The sequence below is a fragment of the Camellia sinensis genome, chromosome 2 (genome assembly GCF_055761805.1).
Source record: "Camellia sinensis isolate YWXY chromosome 2, ASM5576180v1, whole genome shotgun sequence".
Taxonomy (NCBI): Eukaryota; Viridiplantae; Streptophyta; class Magnoliopsida; order Ericales; family Theaceae; genus Camellia; species Camellia sinensis.
In genome coordinates, this window is record NC_138962.1 from 105019007 (window position 1) to 105044194 (window position 25188).

General features: G+C 35.3%; 1 protein-coding gene across 8 annotated transcripts; it reads right to left on the bottom strand.

Moving 5' to 3' along the window:
• Positions 1 to 5630: 5630 nt before the first annotated feature.
• LOC145820255 (putative disease resistance RPP13-like protein 1) lies at positions 5631 to 22442 on the bottom strand. 8 transcript variants are annotated; one of them, XM_082915362.1, is made up of 5 exons: positions 17685 to 22441; positions 12960 to 13435; positions 12628 to 12806; positions 6895 to 6930; positions 5631 to 6404 (listed from the first exon to the last, which is right to left on the bottom strand). In XM_082915362.1, exon 1 carries the CDS (start codon positions 21984 to 21986, stop codon positions 17700 to 17702), a length of 4287 nt encoding a protein of 1428 aa, XP_082771488.1. In that variant the 5' UTR covers positions 21987 to 22441; the 3' UTR covers positions 5631 to 6404; positions 6895 to 6930; positions 12628 to 12806; positions 12960 to 13435; positions 17685 to 17699. The 8 variants fall into 8 exon arrangements, with proteins under 8 accessions (XP_082771488.1, XP_082771487.1, XP_082771485.1 ...); XM_082915361.1 differs by lacking the exon at positions 6895 to 6930 and adding an exon at positions 12413 to 12501; XM_082915359.1 differs by lacking the exon at positions 6895 to 6930.
• Between the last annotated feature and the right edge of the window lie 2746 nt (positions 22443 to 25188).

The window sequence follows — 25188 nt, forward strand, 5'->3', positions numbered from 1 at the left end:
ATGCAAGAAGGAAATAATAAAGAAGCAGTGCATAACAACATACAAAACAACTAAAGCCAACCTCCATTACCAAACCAATCCAAGATGAACCAAACTCAACCTCACTAAAAAGCAACCACAAACACTGAAAACAATGAACAAGAAGAAAAATAATATGATAGAGCAAGCAAGGAATTTCATATTTGTACCTTAAAACACACAAGATTATCCAAGAAGTACAATTACTTGAAAACACAATGTGCACAGCCTCTAGAAGATTCCTCATAGAAGAAAGTGATGTATTATATGAAAAGCATAGATCCCATGAAAAAAGTGTGTGTGTGACTCTTGGAATTCGACAAACACTAGATTCAAATCTTAGTAGTGATTTGAAAGCTAGACCTCCGGCAAGAGAATCTAAGCACAATTAAGGAAAGTCAAACCACTAGGAAACAAGGGGTATTTGTTGAGTAAAAGCAGAGGCTCCCCCTCGATCAATGATTTTCTTTCTTTCTTTCTTTTGCACATTTTTTCTTTTCTTTCTTTTTCACATTTTTTTTTTTCATTTTTTTGCACACTCATTGGCGGCTGACATGCTCAAGAGTATGGAAACTGAACCAAAGAAGCATGGATACAATAAGGATAGCCTGGTTGGTGACTTTGAGATAGTCTTTTCCTCATGCCTTAACAACAAAGAACTGAGGGGAAAGTTGCGGTGATGCAAAAAGATGGAAGATGGTTAAGAGACTCAACATCACCCATGATATGCTAGTACAAGTCAATTCCTCTAGAAAAGCAAAAGATACAATGCCAGAAGTTCATAGAGAAAAATGATCACTAAGGCGGAAGACTCCGATATTTGCTAATCCAAGAGTGTGTACAGAATGAGACATACTAATCAAAGAACACACACTCCAAAATGAGTAATGACCAGAGAAAGCACACACATATTACCATACAATGGATATTCTCATCAAATCCAATATGCAACAAGAACTACTCAAAAATTTCAAGCTTGCAAAACTATACTAAGAAAATCTCTTCTTTTTTTTTTCTTTCTAAAATAAAGCAAGACATAAAATGACCAAGCACACACTAAATGATACCACACATTAAATGACCCAAAAAGAAAAAAGAAAAAAAAACACAGAAACCCAAAAAAAAAAAAAGAATAAACAACTTAACACAAGTCAAGTTTTCTCACCCAAACTGCTTTAGTATAAACAATGTTGTGAGAATTGCGGTTCTTGGGTGATGTCTTGATGTTGTCGTTTCTTTCCCCTTCAATGGGAACCCGTCTCGATGTGGTTTCCAACTTCTTATTCCTAAGTCTAGGCAAATGCAAACTCGCTCCATGTTTGGTCTCAAGCACATCAAAATAGCAAGGTCTATTATAACCCCTAACCTCATTACGACTAATGAAGTGTCTCCAATCCCACGAGATGTTGGAATTTCTTCCATCTCTATGAGACACTCTCCCATGCAACTCATAACAATAAGGGTGAATATGACCATACATACCACAATGATGACAAATAAAAATAGGGTTTACCTTCCTTTCTTTGGCCTTACCAACTCTAGGAAAATTGAGAAGTCTTTCCTCTCGTTGAATCTTTTTCTCCCCTTGTCCTTGAGTTCTTGTATCATGAGATGTGGATGCACTCCGTTTTTGCTCTTTGTTACCACCAAAACCAATGCCACTCTTGTCAGAACAAATTTGTTGAGACCCAATGATATTGTCCAAAGTCTTTCATCCGTTGTTCCAAAGACCAATGGTTGCCATAGAACACTTGAGCTCTTCCTCTTTCTTGATGATTATCTCTTCTAAGGCACCTTGAGACATCTAAGAGTTTCAATCTTTCCTTCATATGTTGCATAGATTTGTTGTAGCTCATTCCTCTCTGTCTCACAAGTCAAGAGTTTGGCACAGATATCTTGATAGCATCATTCCTAACCTCGAAAATCTCCTCCTTTAGTTTGACATTCTCAATTTCACATGCTTTGAGTTTCGTAGTGAGTTTGTCATTTAATTTGAATAAGTTAAGAGATTCCTTATACAACTTTTCATAAGATTGCGGAAGCTCTTCATCATCACTCCCCGAGGATTCATTATCAGTGGCATTCTCAACCGACATCTTCGAATACTCTATTCGTCCTTCAGTTTCGGAAGCCGCCATGAAAGCAAGAAATTGTTCATGTCCCTCTTCACCTTGATCTTTGTTGTCACTTTCATTTTTATCAGTTTCTGATTCATCATCCCAGGTGATAGCGAGGGCTTTCTTCTCCCTCAAACAAGTAGGGCATTCTTGAGCAAAGTGGCCAAATCCTTGGCATTCATAGCAGTGGACTCTTTCAGAGTTCCCTTGTATCTTTCCTTTCTTTTTCTGGGTTATAGAATTAATTTTGAATTTATCTTTGTCTTTGGATTTATGAATTGACTCCAAAAGATTAGGTTTCTTTTTCAGAAAAGACTTTTTAAATTGTTTTACGAAAGCATCAGTAATCTTGGAGTCAATCTCACAATCCTCATCAGAATCCTTTCCAACTGTATGAGCACTACTCAAAGCAATATCATTTTTTTGTTTCTTTTTGAAATTTCTATGTGCCTCATAAGTTTGGAGATTTCCAACCAAATGATCTAGCTTGAGGTTGTCAACATCTTGAGCCTCCTCAATAGCCGTAACTTTTGGTTGGAACCGATCGGGCAAGGACCTCAAAATTTTTCCCACAACCTTGGATTCAGGTATTTTTTCACCTAAATTGAAGCTGGAATTTGCAATGTCACTCAACTTTGCATAAAATTCATCAATGGTCTCACTATTTTTCATTGAAAGGTTTTCAAAACTAGATGTGAGCCTTTGAAGTTTTGAGTGTTTAACCGAAGGAGTGCCCTCATGAATAATTTGTAAGATATCCTAAGCCTCTTTTGCAACTTCACAATTGCAAATACGACTAAACTCTTAAGGTATGACGGCGCACAAGAGAGAATTGATAGCTTTACTATTCCAGCTACTATTTTGGTAATCAATTGTGTCCCACATATCAATTGGTTTGGGGAAAGTTACTCCATCAACTATGATCATCGGTTCGGTCCACCCATACATGACAGATTGCCAAACTTTTTCATCAATAGATTTTAAAAACGATCTTATCCGAGCTTTCCAAAACGAATAATTGGATCGGTCAAGTAGGGGTGATCGAACCATAGAATTTCCCTCACGAATTGAATCCATTATCACAAATCAAACAAGATCTCGCTCTAAAATATTTTTAAAAAGATAAAGCGACCGACTCTAATACCAATTGAAAAATCTAGAAATCCCCTAGATATTGATTTTGTGGTTATGTATCAATTTTAAGCAGTAAATAATAATCCCAATCAATCAATCGAGACAAATCAACACAACGATTTTAACGTGGAAAAACCACAATTGGAGCGCCTCCAATTGTGATAAAAAAAAAAAACCACGGGCCAAAGCCACAAAACAGTCCACTAAAAAGACAAAAAAAATTACACAAGTGTACTCTCAATTACCTAGCGAACCTACGCCCGAATTGAACCGACCCCTAAATGTCTCTTCCACCACGATCTTCACCTTGGAATCGTCTTGCCCAACGTTGAATCCACAATGCCGATGCCAAATCCATGACGACGAGCCACTCCAGAATCCACCAAAGCTTCAGGCCCAAATTCCACGAAATCCACCGGGGAACAACTCTTTCTTTTGCATAGAATAAACAAACAATCCTTTGATATATACTTTTTAAACCATGAGTTAAATACTCAATTAAACATCAAAGAAAACTAGCAAAACAGCCCCAGAGGAAAACCCTAGAACCCTCGAAGAAGATCTGGATGTCGTACCCTAAAATCTGACTGAAACACATATTTATAGAAAACTGAATCGCTTTTTGCGCTCGAGCGCAGGAATGGCCACTAGAGCGGACCTCGCTCGAGTATAGGAAAGTTCACCTGAGCGTAAAATCCCAACTTCCAGTACTTTTACAAACAGGTCAAACTTCTGGAACCAAACATTCTCCGCTAGAGCGCACAAATGGTTGCTTGAGTGGACAAGCAACTTCGAATGCATTTTTATATTTTGCTTCGGGGGCGCTGCCCCCTGGACCTCGCGAGCTGATCGGGCAGCTCAATCCATGACATAGTCAATGAAGTGGCAAACATGAAAGAATTAACTTCTAAAACATCTCTGCAAGGCATAATTCAGGTTGGATTCGCATCTAAAACTCATAGCCTCACTGAAATAAAAGATCGAATAAAATTACAACTGAAAGGAGTTTTGTCAAACGGGATTGCCAAGAATAAAAACCTAACAAGAAGAAAATAAATTATCTAAAAATACAAAGGTTCAAATTTCAAAGAAGCAAATTATATTCTAATAGAACAAACAAACAAACAAACAAAAATTTTTTTTTTTTAGCCCCTGTAAATAACGAGAAAATTATGGCTACATTTTATAAGAACAAAAATCTAAGATCAAAAAATTATACAAGAACAAAAATTGGGCTACATTTTATACTTCCATTCTGCACCTTAGAGAATATAGAAAATGTAAAAATATATTTGGTGGAACACATGGTATTTGAGCAGCAATATCGACATATTACATATAAGTCGTAAAGTTAGTCCTATATAACCATCCAAGTCATCCACATTCCAGCAGGTTAGAGCATCCCATTCAGGGCTTTCAAAGAAAGCAAGATTTCATATTGATCAACAAAAAAAAAGGAGCAAGATTTCACCATTAATTATAACTTAAAAAACTTTGTTTATTATCAACTACTCACCTCACACCTACCCACACACACACGCAAACATATGTACCAAGAAAACAAAAAACAAAAACCACCCAAATAAAAGAAAGGAAAAGAAAAGAAAACTATTTATCAAAAAAAGAATACAAAACAAATAAAGCATACTATGAAGCACAGACACCTCTTCTGAGGTCATATACAGGTGTTTGACACGTTGGAAAGAGTCGGACACGCTGGGACACGTTGCGGACACGCTAAGTACATGTTAGGAACCCTCTGAGAACACGTTAGGGACACGCTGAGGACACTCTAAGAACACGTTAAGAACTATTTTTTTCAAAAAAAAAATAACAATAATAATTTAGTTTATTAAAAAAACATATCTAAGGTTGATAAATTTGATAAATTAAATATTTGACATAAAGTACATATTAAATATTTAAATATATAACATATAACAAATGTATAAAATTATATGTTTTACATGTATCCCCAATGTGATGTGTCCTGCAGTTTTTGAAAATTTGTATGTTCATGTGTCAGTGTCGTGTCATGTGTCTGTGTATGTGCTTCTTAGAGCATACCCATTTCCTATTTCGAACAAAACATACCTGCTAAATTTTCAAAGCAACCAAGGCCACATGCAAGAGAGTCCCATGCACTTGTAAGGGCATAGTTGTGTCCTACGAAAAAAATCCAAAAAAGGCAAGAGAATTTGGTTAATAAAGATAACATAATTTCTTAAAAGGTCTCAAAACATAACATGAAGTTATAGACAACTTGTAACGCCCCAAAAATTATAAACCTTTATATAGTCAATTTTCAATTAATTATTCACCAGTTTCCATCAAATAAAATCATTTCTCGAAAGATAATGCTTTAAGAAAAATATTATCTCTCATAAAGTAAATCTCGTTCTCATTGAACTATTAAACTATTACATCCTACGTTCACGATACAAGAGTTCACAAAATTAAAGAAATAAAAAATAAAGGTGCCCTAGTGGCGTACAAGTTTCAAGGGAAACCCCTTGGTTACACAAAAGGGTGGACATTCAGTCCCAGCACACATTAGCTCGGAGCTTCAACAAATAATATCAAATGAGCCCACGCGCTCCATTCAAAATTTTCACTGCCTTGTCACTTGGGCGGAGTCACACCATTAATTCCTGAAATGTTGTTAGTTGGCGTGAGCTAATGCCCAGCAGGAAATACTATTAATGTCATGACCCAAACCCGCCCCCATGGGTTAAGGACATAACCGGCCAGTAATCCTGAGATTACCTACAGCCTCAAACCAAATCAGACATAACTCATCAGAGTAAAGGGGCCAAACAGAAGCAAAATTTAAAACTTTGTCCATAGAGCTGTGCTTACATCGCATGTCATGACAAACCATACATACACATATTAATAACTCACAGCAGAAAATGCAGTAACATAAAATTTTGTACAGATAGGATCATTTAAGTCTAGGTCAGCCAACCAACTATATACAACGGATGCAAAGTCTTCGCCAGCATGACAACATAACGCAAATGGCAAAAGGGCGAAGGTATGTCTCGTGCGTAAGACGCAAGGGCTGACTCTTCAAAACCTTGGTTGTTCCACACAGATTTCACTGAGGCTGGGTTTGGACTTCTCTAGGCTTACCTACAAACACATGAATGAGCGTGAGCGAAAGCCCAGTGAATAATATCAAATAAAGAAGTTATACAAATGGTATGTAGAATAACATGCTTCAAACAGCCTCAGGCCCAATTCGTATTTCTATTTAGTATATATATATATGATTTAGGTCAAGTGATTATGGTTCCAAACACATCATACGGCCTCGGGCCCAATTCATTTGTATCATTCAGGTCAAACTGGCCTTTGGCCCATCCGTACTTTCATTCATGTCAAACTGGCATCTGGCCCATTCATTCATGTCAAACTGGCATCTGGCCCATTCATTCATGTCAAACTGGCCTCTGGCCCATTCATTCATGTCAAACTGGCCTTCGGCCCATTCTCATTTTCATTCTTTAGGCATAGCAAATATTTGTCCATAATTCAAATTAACGAACTTATGAAACTTACATAAAAGTAAGCAATTGGACAAACAACATATTTCAGATATCTTTATTGAGATATTACTCACAGTGATCGGCAGATTGATTTGCCCTGGAGCTTGACCCTACACATCACATAACATATGGGTCATAACCGATTCAATCCGTTCTTAATTCAAATGTTCCTCTTTAGGCTTCTTTCTTACCCCTTTTTAATTCATTCATAATGCTCAATGCATGCCTAAGAGTACTTAGAAGTGAAAGAGAACGGAAAACGAAACACATAATGCACTTTCAAAATTTTCAGAAACAGGGTCCCCGCTTGAGTGGACCCATGAGGCCTGCAAAAGTACTGGTTATGTCAAATCTACGCTCAAGCGTGGAGTTGGGCGCATGAGCTAACGGCCTCACTACGTAGCTCCCTGCTGGAGCGGACATCATGTCTGCAGAAAATACTAGGAGCTCGTATTTTACACTCAAGCGGCGGTTTCCCTGCTCGAGCGGACATCATGAATTCTGGGTTTTCCAGAATGTGTTCTTGAGCTCGAATTCAACATTCCAACCAACATTTCTTGCATACTATGGCTCAAACTTCACATAAACATGTACTAACATGGTACAAACACCAAATTACAACATTTTGAAGTTCAATTTCTTGAATTACTTACATGCATGCCTCAAATTGACCCAAACTCATCACCAATACATTAAACTCAAACATTCAAAACTCACACTTCCATGATTTGCACATGCATGTGGGAGATACACATTATTCTCAACTTAATTGGTGAAGAGATGATCAAATACATGAAATTCAACCAAAATTCAACATGGATTATACACTTTATGCTCAAACATGGAAATTCATAGCAATTTCCTACATGCATGTGTCCATTGACTTCAAATTCAACAAAACTAACTCAATTCATATTCTTTATCATCATTCAACTTTGAATTCACAAATTACAACATTAAACTCATAACTTCATAATCAATTGCTCACCTAGAAGCTCAATCTCTCCAAGCTCTAGCCAATTCTTGAGTTTAATCTTCAAGATTTCCAAGCTTCTTGAGCAAACCCTCAATTCTCTACACTCTCTCCCTCTAATTCGGCTCTCTCACACTCAAGAGCCCAAAAAATGAATCAAAAAGAGAGAGATTGAGTGTATATGGCCCTTTATATAGCCCCACTAAGTCAATTTATCAATATTAAATAATTGAGCACTTAATTAATCGTTCTGAATCTAATTATTTTGATCTGAATCAATTTTCAATTAAATTTCACTGTAGGCTCTAAAAATTACGCTAACCACAATGGCGTAATCAATTTCGGGTTTCGTGGCCGATAAGGCCTTCAATTTAATTTCCAAAGCAGATAATCAAACAAATATTCCTATGGTGAACAGATAGAAATTCAAAACCACATATTTTCACATGGATGGCATACAAAATCATATCAAACACATAATCATATTTATATTAAGGACCAATTAGCATACTACGGGACAGGGATATCACAATTAACAAGACATATAACTAATTGAGATGCATATGATCATGCCATGCACTTGTTAGGATAAAATCCATATTTTCTGTTTTAAAACCAAAAATGTTCAATGCATGATTTACATTCAAAGTCTCGTCCACAAACATGGGGTGATAAATACGCTATGACGTCCTACGCAAGAGCTGCAAAACCATACATATATATATAGATTTATATACAGAAAATATTTCCACATTTGTCGACTCTAAAAATGGCGGGGCGATAGGTACCCAAAACCTTCCCTCTCTACTTTTGCCGATTCTTGAAATGGTGGGCTTGTGGACAACCAAAATCAAGTTTTTCCACATTCGCCGACTCTATAAATGGCAGGCTCGTGGACACCCAAAATGAAGTTTTTCCACATTCACCGACTCTATAAACGACAGGCTCGTGGACACCCAAAAACCTTTCCCACATTCGTCCAGTGATATATGCACAAGACAGGGCAATTGGGCACCTTAACTCCCCGAGCGGGTACGAAATATAACACACAACCAATTACCAAAACCCCGACTCAACTACCTAGACTCATATGCTATTTACCCCCTCCTTCTAATACTTTCCAATCATCCACAAAATTCTAGGATCACAAGAGAAATTATGATGGACATGATGCATGAGTTTCAAATAAATTTTCCCTAAGATTTGTTCAATCCACAACAACATTAATAATATCAACAACCAAAAGATTTCTCTAATCTGAACATTTATCAATCTCAATACATATACTCAAAGAGCTTCAAAAATCTCATATCTTAACACCATTTCCATAATCCTTCACCCAATTTCAAGATTCAAGAGTCAATTTGGCCAAACCCATTATTAAATCAAATTTGAAGACTAGGGTTTTTGGAAAAATTAGAGCTTTCCCTCCTTTACACATAAAGAGTCAATATTCACCATTTCTAACAATAATCAAGAAGGAAACACATAAACTTTTCCAAAATATGGAGGAAAACCACTTTTTATTCAACAATCCCACTTTATATCACAAAATCATCTCATACATTATTATAACTACGAAAATATCACATATATATCTCAAATCCTAAATATATCACGTTAAAAGTACCCCTACCTCAAGAATGAAGACAAGAAGATGCAAACCCAAAGAAACACCTTGAAGAAATCACAATCTAATCGGTCAAAATGTTGATCTTCTCTTGTTCTTCACCTTTAATACAAGATCTATGGCGGATTCTTGGTGAAAAATGGATGAAATCAAGATTTGGAGGTCTAGGGTTTCGGGTATGGAGCAAAGGGAGAAAATAAAGGAAAAAAGAATGAAGAGTTTGGGCCAAAAAGTGACTTTAAAGTGCCAGATTTCGAACTGACCGCTCGAGTGGTCAAAGCTTGGCTCGAGCAATGAAAGAAAGCTCCCAGAATCTCTGAAATTCATAAAAACCGCTCGAGCAATCAAAAGTTTGCTCGAGTGGACTTGCTTCTAACACAGTTACTCAAATTTTAAATGGGCATAACTCCTTCATTCAAACTCCATTTTGGGTCATTCTTGTGTCTAAATCGAAGCCCCGGAAACGAGATTTCCAATGGTTCTAGCCTCATATCTAGATTCAAAGTGTGGAAAGAAAAAAAGGCAAAAGAGTAATTATCCAAATCAATGTTTTTAGTTCAATCCTACTTTACCATTATGATACCATCTCAATCAATATTCCAAAATGAACCAAAGAGGCCCCAAGTACAATAATAAGAGTGTTAAGAGCAATCCCATTAGTCCAAGGAATACGAAGTGTTACACAACTTGGCATCGATACTTGCCTGTTTTTCCATAATGCCGTTTTTGAAAGCATTACACAAGGTTTCTTTGTAATTGCAGCTACAATAAGATTTGGAAGTTGATATTCTACCTTGCCTTTTTAGCACAAAAATTGATTCTTCCATCAATGAATGGCAAATATAGGAATAGAATTTAGACGAATACAAACAATGAGCAATGGCTTCCTAATTTGGCACCAAGCTAGTAAATGGTAAATGTCAATGACTTCAATTTATATATATATATATATATATATAATATCTAACAATCTAGTAGAATAAGTATATCTAAAGGGAAAGTCTCTCATTCCAAACATTTTTTTACCATGTCATGTTTTGGAGTTTGCCAAAAGAATTCCGAAATGACAAAGTAACCAGGGATTTCTCTTCAGTGTTTAAGATGTTGGTCTTTGGTCAACCCCATTATCTGGAAAAGAAACCCATTTTTATCAAAGATTTAGAGACCATTTATTACTATTAAATGAATTTCCCCTTTTGATTTCTTCTTGTTCTTTGTCATATTGCCCACTCCCCAACAAGTTTAAACAGATCAACATGTAATTTTGAAGAAGAAAAAAAACTCTATAAGAATATATTAAACAAAAAGTGTGTTGTAGGCCAAACTAGGTGGCTTCATAATTGTCAAATGTTGTCTAGCATGCAAGGAGAAAGGTTTAAAAACACAACGTGATATTATACAAAGTTTTGCTTCTTGCAAAGGCGTGGAAGTCTAAATTATCAGATGTCTTGCTTAAGTGTGTGTCTTAGGGAGGATTTTCAATTGTGGTCTGTGGAAAGAAATTCCTTGTCAATTTGCTTAATATATCTCTTATTCCTTTATCATATATGAGATTTTTCACCATGACTGGATAAAAGTAAATCAATATATTCAATGAAAAACCTCATGGCATTTCTATGATTCGTAAAATAACAACCCATTCCATTTAAAGTTGTAGTTTTCTACAAAGACAAGAAGCCTTAATTTAAATCAGAGCATCCAAAGTACCTTGAGAAGAGCACAAAATCTTGCAATGCTGTGTAGACAATGATTATGAATACATCCAAAAGTTTGTTTCCACAACAACAAAACCCTTTAGAACAAAAAGGTAATAACAAAAATAGTTAGTAGATTTCGCTATTTAAACTGTCCACATATCCATTCTATTATTTTCTTCACAAAACACTTAGAAAATACAGAAAAATATATTTTACAATTGGAAACTGTTAGAACGATCTTCTGTGTATAATAAGAAAAATAGAAACAAATCAAACAAATAAAATAAATTTTCTTATAGAATTTATTTACCGAAAACATATTTAACAAAGTTGATGATCAAGTTGAGTGTATGACACTTTGTCTTTAAGATAGATTCGCCGCCATACAAGTGCTTACGGTATGATGGCGTCTATCTCCCAGGATACAATGATCTTCGCAATATTGAAGCAACACTACACTCAATTATGCACAGCGAATCAAAACCTATGTTCTATAACTCTCTTAATTCTCTCAAAAACTAATATGAAGAATAATGCAAGAGAGGACAAAAAAAAGGATGGAATTGAATTAATAAATTCTGGAAATGGGTAGCCTTTATATAGGCTGTTAGGAACCTGTTCAGAAAGGTCTGAACCAATGCAACAATGGCAAAGGGTTGCCATTGAAAACTTTTTGCTTGAATCTGAACAGACACACCTGTTCAGGAAGAAGAAGAAATAAAACTGAAGGGAAATTTGAAAAAAATAATTAAAAAAATTCTCTACAAAAAATATATACACAAATATCTTTTGACCCAATGCACAATCTTGACCCAACCCGGATCTGAACCAGTGGGTATGGTGGTCACCAGTTAGGGTTAGTTTTGTCTAGATCCTCTCCCTCTACAAAACTTCGGTGCCCTTAGTGCCCAAGCCTTTCTAGGAACTTAGATTATGTAAATCCTTTCATCTTCCTTCTTGTTTCCTATGTGGGACAAGGAAATAACAACAAACATAAAAACCAACCAACATGAGTCATTTCCAATGGCTCACTTTGGCGTCGATTTCGCATTCACCCGTAAATGGTTTTCACCAACCAAATACATAATATTTATCTTCACATAGCAATGAACAACTTTGCCTTTGGATCGACCAAAAATAATAAGTGGGTTCCACTTAATTTTGGCTCTAAATTTAGCAAAACCTCATGGTTATAAACCATTTTCCCAACATAAAGATTTTTTTTTTAACAAGAGTTGCCACCTTGAGCTATGTATTGTTATAACCTTGTAAGTAATCAATCAGCCACGTACCTAGCAAAAAACCCAATCATTGTGATTGTTCCAAATACTCCCGCAAATGAAAAAAGAATAATCCCAAAGGCGATGCATCCATCTTTTGGCTAAACTCCAGATCAAGAATAGAAAATTTTAAGCAGGGCATGTTTAGAACAGAATAAAGAGGGCTTAAAGACCAAACTTCTGCAGCAAAAGGGAAATAACAGTCATTGAATTGAATTAATTTGCACCTCCTCAACTTTGATTGAACATGAAGCATATTCGAACATGTTTTCCATGCAAAGATTTTCACTTTATGCAGAATTTTCAGCAACCAAATCTTTTTTGAAAATGCCCTTTCAAAACTCCCAGCATCTGACTTGACTTGTGTTTCTCTGCTTCACAAAACCATCTTCAAATGATATGGCAACTAAACAAAAAAAAGGCCATTTTTAGTAAAGCGCCAAACCAATATATCATAAGCAAGCCTTGGGCAAAGAGGGATTTTACATATCAACTCAACTTCAAAATCCAAAAAAAAAAAAGCACTTTTGATGAAAACTTCATAAATGAGAGAGCAAACCTTAGCATTAGCATGCAGGAATTTTGTAATAGAAATAGGTTTGTAAGAGTAAGGCCTTGGAATCCATATATCTTTCCAAATTTTCATAGACCTTCCATTCCCAATATGCCAGTGCAGCGCAGCCTCCAAAAAATACTTTGCACTCCAAATACTCCTCTAAACAATGTCAATGGTTTACTCCTCAAGCTAGCTTCAGAAAATTTGAATTTGGATAGTAAGCAACCACCAACCTTGCTTAGCTGAAAGAGCTTTATTAAAATCCAATCCCACCAAGCTAAATAGCCAAAAAGCAACTATGTACAATTTCTCTCTTCTCTGCTTCTTTCTTTCCTTTTCCGTGCTTTCTATTGCCTTCGATCACGTGGGAATTCTCAGATGTGCACTAGTATTTCTGCCTTCTTTGCCATCTATCTTGAGTCTTTCCATAACAAACCTCCATATTCTCCTGCAAAGTTGCAAGCATCCTCAAAAACTTACTGCAAGATATGGAAACAAATCCATAAGTTGATAAGATGTTCGAAGAAATATACATGAACACAATTGTAGTGGAAATTAATTATATCCTAGAAGGCAAGCAAATCTGCTTAACAAAAAATAAATTGAAATTGCAACCAAGCTTAAGCTCTTTTAAAGGAGACCACAAGTAAAGGGCCAAATTTTATCATTTCATTAACTATCATTACTTGGAAGTCCTTTCATTTTTTTTAACTTAATTAAGCTATTTCATCCCATGTTATCTTCTGAGACATTTAAGAAGTCATTTCCTATTTTACCGGTTAGAGTAGCTAAGAAAAGTTTGGTCTCAAAAGATAAGATTAAAAATTGCAGACAACTAGAAATTGATACTTGCATGTTTTGTCGTAATACCATTTTTGAAAGCATTATATAGGTTTTCTTTTGTAATTTCAGAAACTGTATGAGATTTGGAAGCTGATATTCTACCCTACATTTTCAAGCCAAAACTGATCCCTTCATTGATGAATGACAAACTTATCCCTTCACTGATGCATAGGATTTAGGCAAATACAAACTATGAGAAATATCTTCCTAATGTGGCACCAAGCTTGTACAGTGTAATCGACTATTTTTTAAATAGCCTATGATCTAGTAAAATAAATATATCTAAAGCTAAGACTCTCATTCCAAACATTTTTTAATATTTCATGTTTTGGAGTTTGCCGGAAGATTTTTGGAGTGGCAAAGTAGCGAGGATTTCTCGCTAAGATCCTTTAGTCTTTGGTCAACCCCATCCGGAAAAGAACCCGATTTTATCAAAGTTTAGAGAACTATTTGTTACTATTAGATGAACTTCCCCTTATGTTTTCTTCTTATTGTTTTCCATATCGCCCACTTCATGACAAGTCTAAACAAATCAACATGTAAATTCACAAAAACTCTATACGGTATACCAATTTCTAATCGTTTCCTATAATTTTTTGAATATTTGCCTTGGATTTGAATTCTAAATAATACTCCAAGTAGGATAGATGGCTTTTCAACTCCCCTTTAATAAAGGAAGCCTAAATCCCTCCAACTACTAGAACAAATTGCCCACATGGATTTTGACAAGATTATGTGTGGCTTTGTAACTGTCAAATGTAATCCAGCATGCAAGCAGGATGGTTTAAAAATACAACTTGATATTAAAAAAAAAATCCCTTCTTGCAAGGCATGGAAGTCTTAATGATCAAAAGTCTTGCATGACAATGTGCAGTCGGGAGGCGTTTATAATTATAGTCTCAGGAAAGGACTTTATTCTCAATTTTCTTCATATATCTCTTGCTCCTTTATTACTTATGAGAGCTTTCGCCACGACTGGACAATAATATATGAATATATTCTATAAAAAAAAAAAAAAAAAAAAAACTCATGACAATTCTAAAACTCAAAAAATAGCGACCCATTGCATTCAAAATTGTATCTCTCCCCAAAGCCAAGAAGCATTGAGTTAAATCTAGGGGTGCAACTCAGGCGGGTTCGGTCGGGTTGGAAGGTTGTCCAAGCCCAGCCCAAGTTGTGCTGAGATCTATCCAGGCCCGCCCAAACCCAAATTGTAACCCGAGGTTGCCTGTCCAAGCCCAACTTGAGTTAAACCCGAATTGCCCGAGTTGCTTGAATTGCCCGAATTGTATTTTTTTTTTTTTTTTGCAGCTACATTATTAAATTATTAAAATTTGACTCTATTTTCATTTTTTTTATATATAGAAAATCAGTAATACCATCAAAACAAATAATTTATATAATGTAAGAGAGATACTGCTATAGTAATCTTTACAATTTATGAGTGAAAATAAAAAAAAAAAAGTAAGATTTTATGTTATTTGTATGTATAATATATATTCAATATGATTTAATAATCTAAATTACTTTAATATCAGGTAATGACTAATAATTTATATATATATATATATATTTAATATTTTATATATTTATATATGTATAATTAAGGCTTCGGGTTGCTCGGGTTGTTTGATGTCTTTGCCCAAGCCTGTCCAAATTTAATTCAAGCTTCTAAATTTTTGCCCAAGTTCGTATCAAATTTGAAAATATCTTGTCCAAGCCCTAAAAAAATTCGGGTTAGATTTGGGTTGAGCCTGACCAAGTTGCACCCCTAGTTAAATCAGAGCAGCCAAAGTCTTTATCAAGCATAATTCTGGCATACCTTGAAAAGAGGCACAAATCTCGTAGTGCAGCTTAGACAGTAAGTATGAATACAGCCTAAAGTTTGTTTCCACAACAACAAAGCCCTAGAGAGCAAAAGGGTGATAACAAAAATAGTTAGTGGGATTCACCATTTAAACTGTCCACATAGGTTGTGTTTGGTTTAGTTTTGAAAATAATTTTGAAAGACAAGATTGAAAAGAGTTTTTAAAATTTGAAAATTTATTTGGTTGTATATTTTGAAATTAGTTTTGTAGGTTTGTAGTTTGGAATGATTTGAAATTTTTTTGTAGTTGAATAGATCGGTGTGAGAGAAAAAGTGATTAATTGATGTGTAGGATGTGAGAGAATGAGAGAAGAGATAGAGAAAGTGATTGAAAATAATTTTGAGAAAATTGAAAACCAAATAAATTTTGGGTTTTGAGCTCTCAATTTTTTTTTTCAAAACTAAAACTAACAAGGCATATTTTCTATATTTTTTTCATAGAAAACTGAGAAAATATAGGAAAATACACTTTTACAAGCTGAACAACAAAAAGAGCATAGTATTCAAAGTCACAACTACATGTCTGTAAGTAGAGTCAGGGTAAAAATGAAATAAAAATGAGAATGAAATTCATCCATTCAGTAGAGGTATATAGATAAAAAAGGAAAAGAAAATATTTGAAAGAAAAAGACAAGGAATGAACGTAAAAACATTGTTGTGTGTTGATACAGGTGAAAAATAGAAGCTATAAATCAGAATTATTAGAGCTGATGTGGAGATGTAGTTGAAGATACAAAATGATCAATTTGAGTTAATTAGACCATAGTAGCAGGAAATCTTAATTTGGTGATGTTTCTTACTAACTATGACGCACAGGTACGAGTACGAATACTGGTACTGGTACTGGTACAATACGTGTACGTTGATATGGTAAAATCCAAAACAAGTAGGGTGCGGGTACAGTTTGGTACGCTTGTAAAAAAAATATTTATTTTTAATTTAGAGTAATGTAGAAATTAATTAAATGGTTTAATTTGTTAAAATAACCTACAATTAACATTTAATGCCAAAAATAAACGTATAAATCAAAATTAAATGTCAATATATTAAATAACTTACAAACCATAGTTTAATTTTAAAATTATACTAACCATAAAGCTAAAAATAAAAAAGAATTCTAGTAAAAGGAGTTTTATCTATGTAGTAAAGGAAAATATTGTTTCAACTAAGGTACGGTACGGCTTGGGTATATACTAGGTACGTTTGGGTATGCCAAAAATTAAGAAGAAAAATTTGGGTATGTGTTTTGTGCACCTGGTGCGTATGTAGAAGTATCATGCGAGATACCATACGTCAGCAAATACTCGGTACGGGGTACGACATGCTTTTCGAAATACCCATGCTTTTCGAAATACCCATGCTTCATGGCTAACTAAGAAACACAATTCCACGCTTTCAAATAAGAAACCAGCAAGAAACTCGCTCATTTCTAGGAATAAACTCGCTTTCAAGTGAGATCGAATCTCTCAAGCATACAAATCTTAAAGAAATAAAAAAAAACAACTCAAACTTATTATAGTACTTTTTATTTACATAATATTTATTTATACTTAATAAAGACAATTTGTAGTTGATATCAATCTCCAACAAAAATTCATATTTTAACAAATATATTACAACTAACTAAATAGAAAAAAATAATTTTTAGAATATAATTATATATTTAATAATTTAATATAAAATATATACATGCTCCAATATAGGTATGATAGATTTTGTGTTTGCTTGTTTGTAAGTTGAAAAGTTGTTTGATAAAAATTTAAATGTTAAACTAAAATAAATTATTTAATATGTATAAGATCAAATTTAAAATTCAAAGTTTAAATTTAAAATTTATTATTTTTAATTGTATTTTTTTAATTTTTATATTGTGATGGTAAGGGATGCAAATATAAATAAATCCTCATTTGTGATAAAAATCTGAAATTGGTAATAAGAATATAAATAAATAAATAAAAATGGTAGGACAGATTTTAAAAATGGTAGGACAGATTTTGAATTTGTTTGTTTGTTTGTACCTTGCAGGTGGCTGCTTATACTTTGATATCTACTTGAGGAATGTATTGGATGATGAGCCAATATTCTTTCCCCTTTTCACACTTCTGTTTCAGTATTGGATTACATCCATAGATCCACAGTGACAAAAGCGAGGGAGGGAAGCCTTGTTCTGGAAAGGTCGCAAGCTCAGGGCAGGAAAAGATCCGTAGACGCAAAAGAGAGGGAGGCAACCCTTCCTTTGGAAAGGACGCGAGACTAGGGCAAGTCCAGATTTCGAGTCTTTCAAGAGAGGTGAGGTTTTGAAACTCCTCATAAGAGAGTCTTTCCAGATTCGGGAAGCCATGGATTGTCAAAGTGATGAGAGAGGTGGGCAGGAACATCCCTTCTTCTGGAAAGGACACCGTATCTCCCCACGGCCAACCTCCGCCATGAAGGTCGAGTCTTGTAAGAGAAGAGAGTTTGTGCAAACCCCACTCTAATGGAGATGGAGGCAGAACTGGAAGTTGACCCACGTCGTCCACTCTCAAACCCCCAATTTCAAGTGAAGTGATGTTGGTGGGGAAACTCCCTGCCTTGACGAAGTAGGAGACCATTCCTGCTCTGCAACCAACTAAAACCAGCTTTTGAAGCGAAGTGAGTTGGTTGATGTTGTTGTTCTCATCACGACCACCAAGTGACAGGGGCTCCAGATTAGGACACCATCTTATCAGCAATTCTCTGAGATTCCTGAGATTATTGGCTACAGGTAAAGATTTGAGACTCCCACAAAATCCGATACAAATAGTTTCAAGCGATGGACAATCAATTTTGATCCCTTCCTCTGCAAAAAGTGACTCCAGATTTCTGCAATCCCAAATCCGAAGTTGTTTTAGTGTGGATGGTAGCCCACCTCTTGACAATAAATATGTGAGTGATGCACAGCCAGAAACCTCTAACTCTTGCAGATTATTGAGTGTCATCAACTCGGGTAGGGACTCCAAAGCATCACACCCTGAAACCCTAAGTTCTCTCAGCATAGATGGCAAACCTTTCATTGGAAAAGAGATCAGACTTGCACAATCCCAGATTCTAAGCACCCCAAGAGATGTGTATGTGTGCAGATCTTGTGGCAGTTTCTTCAGCATTCCACACTCTTCAATTGTTAAATACTCGAGTCTCGTCATGCAAGGAAGCCCCTCATGTTGCTGCTTTTTCGAACCTTCTCCTCCTTTTTCTTGCTCTTCTTCAAACAAGCAAACCAGTTTGGGGCAATCAGAAATCTGCAAATGGCAAAGGGAAGGGAGACATACTTGTATTCCCACCTTATTCTGCCACAATGTTATGAGTTCTTTGCAGTTACCAATGTCCAATTTCTCGAGTCCCATCAAATCTCGAGTAAACCATGATGGTAGGAACGCCAATTTTTCAACATGAGAAATGCTCAAAGCAGTTGTTGAAGTCAAATGCTTAGACATTTCAGTAGCCAGTAACTCTTCATCAATTGTGCTTGGATCGCAGAGGGAGTCGGGAACTGTAACATGGCTAATATCCAAGGTGAGGGAACCAAGTTCAATCGTGTTCTTCGTCCCTGAGAGTGCTAGAAGGCTTGGGAGCATAACATTATTCATTGACAAAGATGCAAGTGATGGCTGAACAAGGCTCGAAACATCAATCAACAACTGCGGACAACCATCAATTTTGAGAGAATTGAGACAAGGAAGATCATTTGGTAATCTTCCAACAAGTTTGGGACAATTTATGACGGAAAGCTCACTGAGATGACGGAACGGCTGAACTCCCTCTGTTTCAAAAGCAGACCAATCCTCCCATTCTGGCATAAACTCAAAGCATAGTCTCTCTAGAGAGGGGAAAGGTTTGGCACCACACTGCTGCCCATAGAACTCACAACCCAAGCACTTTATTGCACTCATTCCTTCAATGTAAAGGTCTTTAAGCAAGGGTAGTTGTCCAAGTGGTGGCAAAGATGTGCAACATTTGCTACCTTTTAAGCGCATGAACACCATTTTGGAGAACGAAACATCTCCAACCCAGTTTGGAAAATTTCTACTGCCATACCCATTGATGGTGAGTCGTTCCAACAATTTGAAAGGTCTCATCACATCAAGCACCACTATGTCATTCTGTGAACTATGAGATTCATCCCATTCTAGTGATAACTCTTTTAATTCCTCCTTAGACGTTAAATTGGCATCCCTTGCATCCTTAGCACCACTAACATTCTCCAGTCTTGATATGTGTATTGCCCCTTGAATGTGCGATAGGTTTTTCAACTCTCCTATTTTATGCCCACAATCTTTACCCACCATAAAATTTGACAATGTTTGGAGATTAGTTAATTTACCTACATGTAGTGACATCTCTTCTGATGATGGAATATGCACTCCAGTCATGTCAAAATGGCGCAAGTTCACTAGCGTCCCCACGTTTAAAGGCAACTTTCGAAGTTGAATACAAAATTTCAAAAACAAGACTTGTAAATTGTAGAGAGTTACCACTGTGTCAGGTAACCTTGTAATCCTAGAATGGGAGACATCAAGGTACCGCAAGTGCTTTAGATCTCCAATGGAATCTGGTAGTTCATCCAACGTACTACAATGTAAACGCAACTCACGTAAGCATTTTAACTTTGGCAACAAATCATGAAACAAGTACCTCGATGCATACAAACTCTGTGGAAAAAACTGTAAGAATGTTCGTAAGCATTTGGCATCATCAAAAACTTTAAATTTTTTGATTCCTTCATGATGGCTACCAACGTAAGATGAATGTCGAGTTTTTTCTGAAATCTTGTTATGCCTACCATACTCCAAATTATTCTCAAACCTAAAACATTTGTCTCCTGCAACATCTTGAGCCAAATCATTGATGAGGTCATGCATTGTGAATTTCAATTTGTTACCACTTGACGGTTGAAAAAATGATCTTGATACCAGTTCATGAAAATACTTGCGGCCTAAATCCTCCATTTGCTCTCCACCTTTTGGTTGCTCAATTAAACCTTCAGCCATCCATAGCAAGACTAATTCCTCCTCCTTGAATTCGTAGTCCATTGGGATAATTGCACAGTAAGAAAAGCACCTCTTCAAATGGGAAGGGAGATGAAGGTAGCTCAATTTCAATGCTGAGAGAATGCCACTTTCCTCATTCCATATATTGCTATTTAGTATTTCTTTCCATTCACGCTCTTCTTGTTTACATCGTAATAAGCTGCCAAGGGCCCTAGCTGCCAAGGGCAAGCCTCCGCATCTATGCTTAACAATTTTCTTCCCAATTGATACCAATTGTGGGCATTCCATGATTTTTCTATTCTCAAATGCATGATGGGCAAAGATTAACCAACAATCATCATATAATAAGTTTTTCAAATTGAGATATTCATCCATACCCATCTGCTTTACAACACCTCCTTCTCGCGTTGTCACAATGATTTTACTTCCAGGTGCTCCGGCTTCAAATGGCAATCGTAGCGAATTCCACCCATCATGTCCATAGTGCCACACATCATCTAGAACAAGCAAAAACTTTTTTTCTGCCAGTGCGTTTCTTAGTTGGACTTGAACCTCATTTAACTTGCCCAAATCACATGGACGGTGAGTGAATGACTCGAGAATTGCTTTTGTTGTTCCCAGAATGTCGAAGTCAACAGAAACACAAACCCATGCTTTCATATTGAAATGCTTTTCCACTTTGTCGTGATCATAAATGTGCTGAACTAGTGTAGTCTTGCCGATCCCACCCATGCCTACAATAGGAATTACATCAAACTTTTTTGCAGTGGGTGCATCCCCAAGTAGCAATTCGATAATTTGCTTCATGTCTTCATCTCTGCCATGAATGTGAGGCTCCTTCAAACATGTAGTTTGTGATCTCTGCCATAGATCTGTAGACATCCTCCCAGCAAGTCTTTTATCTAAACCAAGATCTTTTCCTTTTGTAGCAACTTCTTGTAATTGACTAGTAATCTCATTTAGCTTTGACCCAGTTTTTAAAGAGAGACGTGGAAACTTAGTTGGTCTTCTTCCCAAAGTCGTCTCCTCCTCCAATAGCTTCTTTTCGAGAGCTTCAGTGGCAAAATCATCCAATAAGTCATCTGCATCGTAAGCCAAAGGTTGAACCTCTTCTAGCCACTTTTTGATATCCTTGTCGTACACTTGTTTGTTCTCTGCATCAGCCAACAGAGTCTCTAAATCCTCTAATGCCTTCTTCAGATTCTGGATGCCAGTGCCAACGTCGGCTGTGCTCACTAAGTTGCTAAAATAAGAGGACAATTTATCAACCATAGCTTGTACGAATGGAGAGATAAAGATCCCAAATACATCCATGGTGTTTGTTTTGAAAGAAGGAAAGGTAATGAAACCAAGCAATACAGATATCAAGAACAGACTGAAGAACCTCAAAAAACTTGGAACAGACTTTGGTGGAAAAGGTAAGAAATTGAGTCAAAATGAAGCAATACACGGATCAAGAACAGGCAGAACCTCTACAAAATTGGAACAACTTCGGCAGATAAAACATATGAAAGGTAAGAAATGAAGCAATACAGAGATCGAAAACAGAATCAAACTCTGCAAACTTCAAACGACTTTGGAATTGTAAAGGATCTGAAAAGTCAGAAACTCATCAAAAACAAACAGTTTGAAGAAGCTCCGCAAATGAGTAGTAGTTGAAGATTGTAAGTTGTGACCAAAAGCAAATGAGGAATTGGTGAAAGAAAGGGTATGAAGAAAAAAGAAGTCAATAATAATAATGGAGTCTCATCTCATTGCTACCTACTTCTCTATTCCAACACTACATTTTGATTGGTGGCTGTGATTACGAAAAGATAGGAATAGAGAGAGAGAGGCCACCCTTTTTTTATGAATAATGTTTAATATTGCTGAATTTTCATTCTCCTTGGACTTCTTGTTTTTTTTTTTTTTTTTTTTTTGTAAATCATTTTTCTAGTTCTTTTATGGATTAGGTACAAATGTAAGAGTATGATCGCTCACTAATTATATATATTCCATCATAAGTGCCTCTATAATAATCAAATTTTTGAAAAATTAAACATTTAAAAGTTAGTAACTTCTCTAGATTTGAGTTGTGTGTTCTATTCCAATAATTTATTAGTCACCTCATCTAATAGCTTATTAAAATTTAATTAATAGTTTACCATTTTGTTTCAAGAAATACGTCTAAAATTGTCAACTTTTTTCATTTAGTACTCGATTACTCACCCAGCCAAACAAATTGTCTCCTTTTTCACACTTGGCTTCAGCAATTGATGCATTAATTTCAAATCAAGGAGTAGTTCAGCTTGTTTAGTTTTGGTTTTCAGAAAATAATTTTTAGAAAATTTTACATTTTTATTTTTCATATATTTTTTATTTTCAATGAATTTTTTTAATATTTTAAAAAAAAATTAAAAATTTTTAGACACACCTAACATAAAGTATAATATTTGTGAAAAAAATCTTTAAAAAATTTACGAAATACCAAAAATACAAAAAAAAAATATGAAATTTCTGTATATTTTTCATATTTTTGTGTATTTATTAATTTTTTTAAATACTTTTTCACAAATATTTTACTATTTAGATATATCTAAGTAAGGTGCATGTAAAAAAGTAAAAAAATTTCTTAAAATTTCAAAAATATTCACTAAAAATAAAAAACTCAAGATACAAAAAATTAAATTTAGAAAACTAAAACCAAACATACTGAATAGTATTTATTGACATCTCTCATGGAAGTGGAGAAATTGATAAATTGAAGGACTGCCTATTGGGAAGGTTTTGAACAAAAGGCTGCCATTCCATGTTACTTGTAAAGAATATTTCCACAAAAAATTGGGGGTAGATTTGGATTGTTAAAATATTTTGTCAGATGAAAATGGATTTTTCTTCTTGCAGATTCAATTCAATAAGGAAAAAGCTATTAGACAAAGTCTTGGATAGGGTACTCGGCATTTTGCAAGAAAATAGAAGTCTAATACAGAATTGTTAAAAGAAAATTTGAAGAAGGTGCCTGTATAGGCACTGTTTTTGTAATATATGCTTAAAATTTTGGACTGAGAAAGAACTCAGTAACATTGCTATTGTCATTTGCAAACCTTTGTATTCTGGTTGACGTACCAAACCTTGTAAAAGATTTTATCTTTTTGAGAATCTACAATTGAGGTGGGTTTTATTTTATATTTTCAAATAAAATAAAGTGGCAGTTCTCTTGGGTTAAATCAATCAAATATCCTTGGAAGCCTAGGATACACTAAAACTACAAATTGTTTGGACATAATTCATTTACTTTCCCTCCACAAATACCCCCTTAAATTCTTTATCCAAACACAACCTAAGAGTTTCAAAGTTGCAAACCTCTGAACAATCATTACTTGCAGAGCTGAATATCTGGATAATAATGTGAAGTCTTGTTTTGTATCCCCCTTTGGGATGAAATACTCTCAAAGAAGTCGAAGATGTTCTTGGATCCTATAGGTTCAGATCATTGTCCTCCTGCTGTTACTTTGATGCCCGAAATTGAATTGTGAAAACTTTTCAAATTCTTTAATTTTTAGATGAGACCTGGGAATATCAAGCAGATTCTTCGAACTTCTGAAAATTCGAATAGTAACATGTTCTTAAGTGTTGAGAAATGAGTCCTAAAATTAAAAAACTGAGTCTATTCTTAAAGAGTTGAACAAACTGCTATAATTTCAGCTTGAGAGTGCTTTAACTCGCCATATAACCATAATAAACAGGAGGCCCTTCAGCATTATATCAATATCTATGTTGCAGAAGAATCATTCCACAAGTCCAAGTCCATAATAAGATTGTAGCTTTGGGACTTGTTTTTTTTTTTTTTTTTTTTTCCACATAAAAGTTGATAGCCATAGAATGAGGAATAATATTCTCAGCCTATACGACAGTTATGGGATGAAATTAGATGAGATAAATGAGTTTAAGGCTTTGAATATATATACATGGTGCAAATATTATGCATGGCCAGATATATGTATTTATGTCCTTTTCCCTTAGACAATTTTATACTTGACTCCACAGTTATTTATTTTGGCAGGTATTATATTCCAAGGTCCAAACTAGTATTTTTTCCTGGGAACATCTACTAAACTGAATTCAGAATCAAACTTTATTCAAGTAATTGCGCTTCTACATCATTTATACGATCAAGTAACAAAACATACTCTCTCAAGAATGCTCTTGAAAAGTGAATACCATGTGAACAATCAATTAGGCCATGTGGCGCACAGTAGAAGAAAGTTAAATTCTAATAAATCAGTAACCTAGCCACCTACAAATGAAGATGTGTATCCAGGGACTTAAAACAAGGCTCAGGACTTCTTTCATATGTATTCATGTTGTTTCAATAAAGAAACTGCTACACTGCCAAAAAAAAAAAGCAATAATTTGCCCTTAATGCACAAGTTAATAGCTACAATAATTGATCAATGGGATGTCTAATGGACTAGAGAAGTGGATAAAACAAAATTTGTGTTGATTTAGCTACAATACAATCAAATAGCTACCACTC

Excerpts from the sequence above, each read along its gene's own strand:
- LOC145820255 (XM_082915359.1), bottom strand. The coding sequence starts at position 21,986 with ATGGATGTATTTGGGATCTTTATCTCTCCATTCGTACAAGCTATGGTT.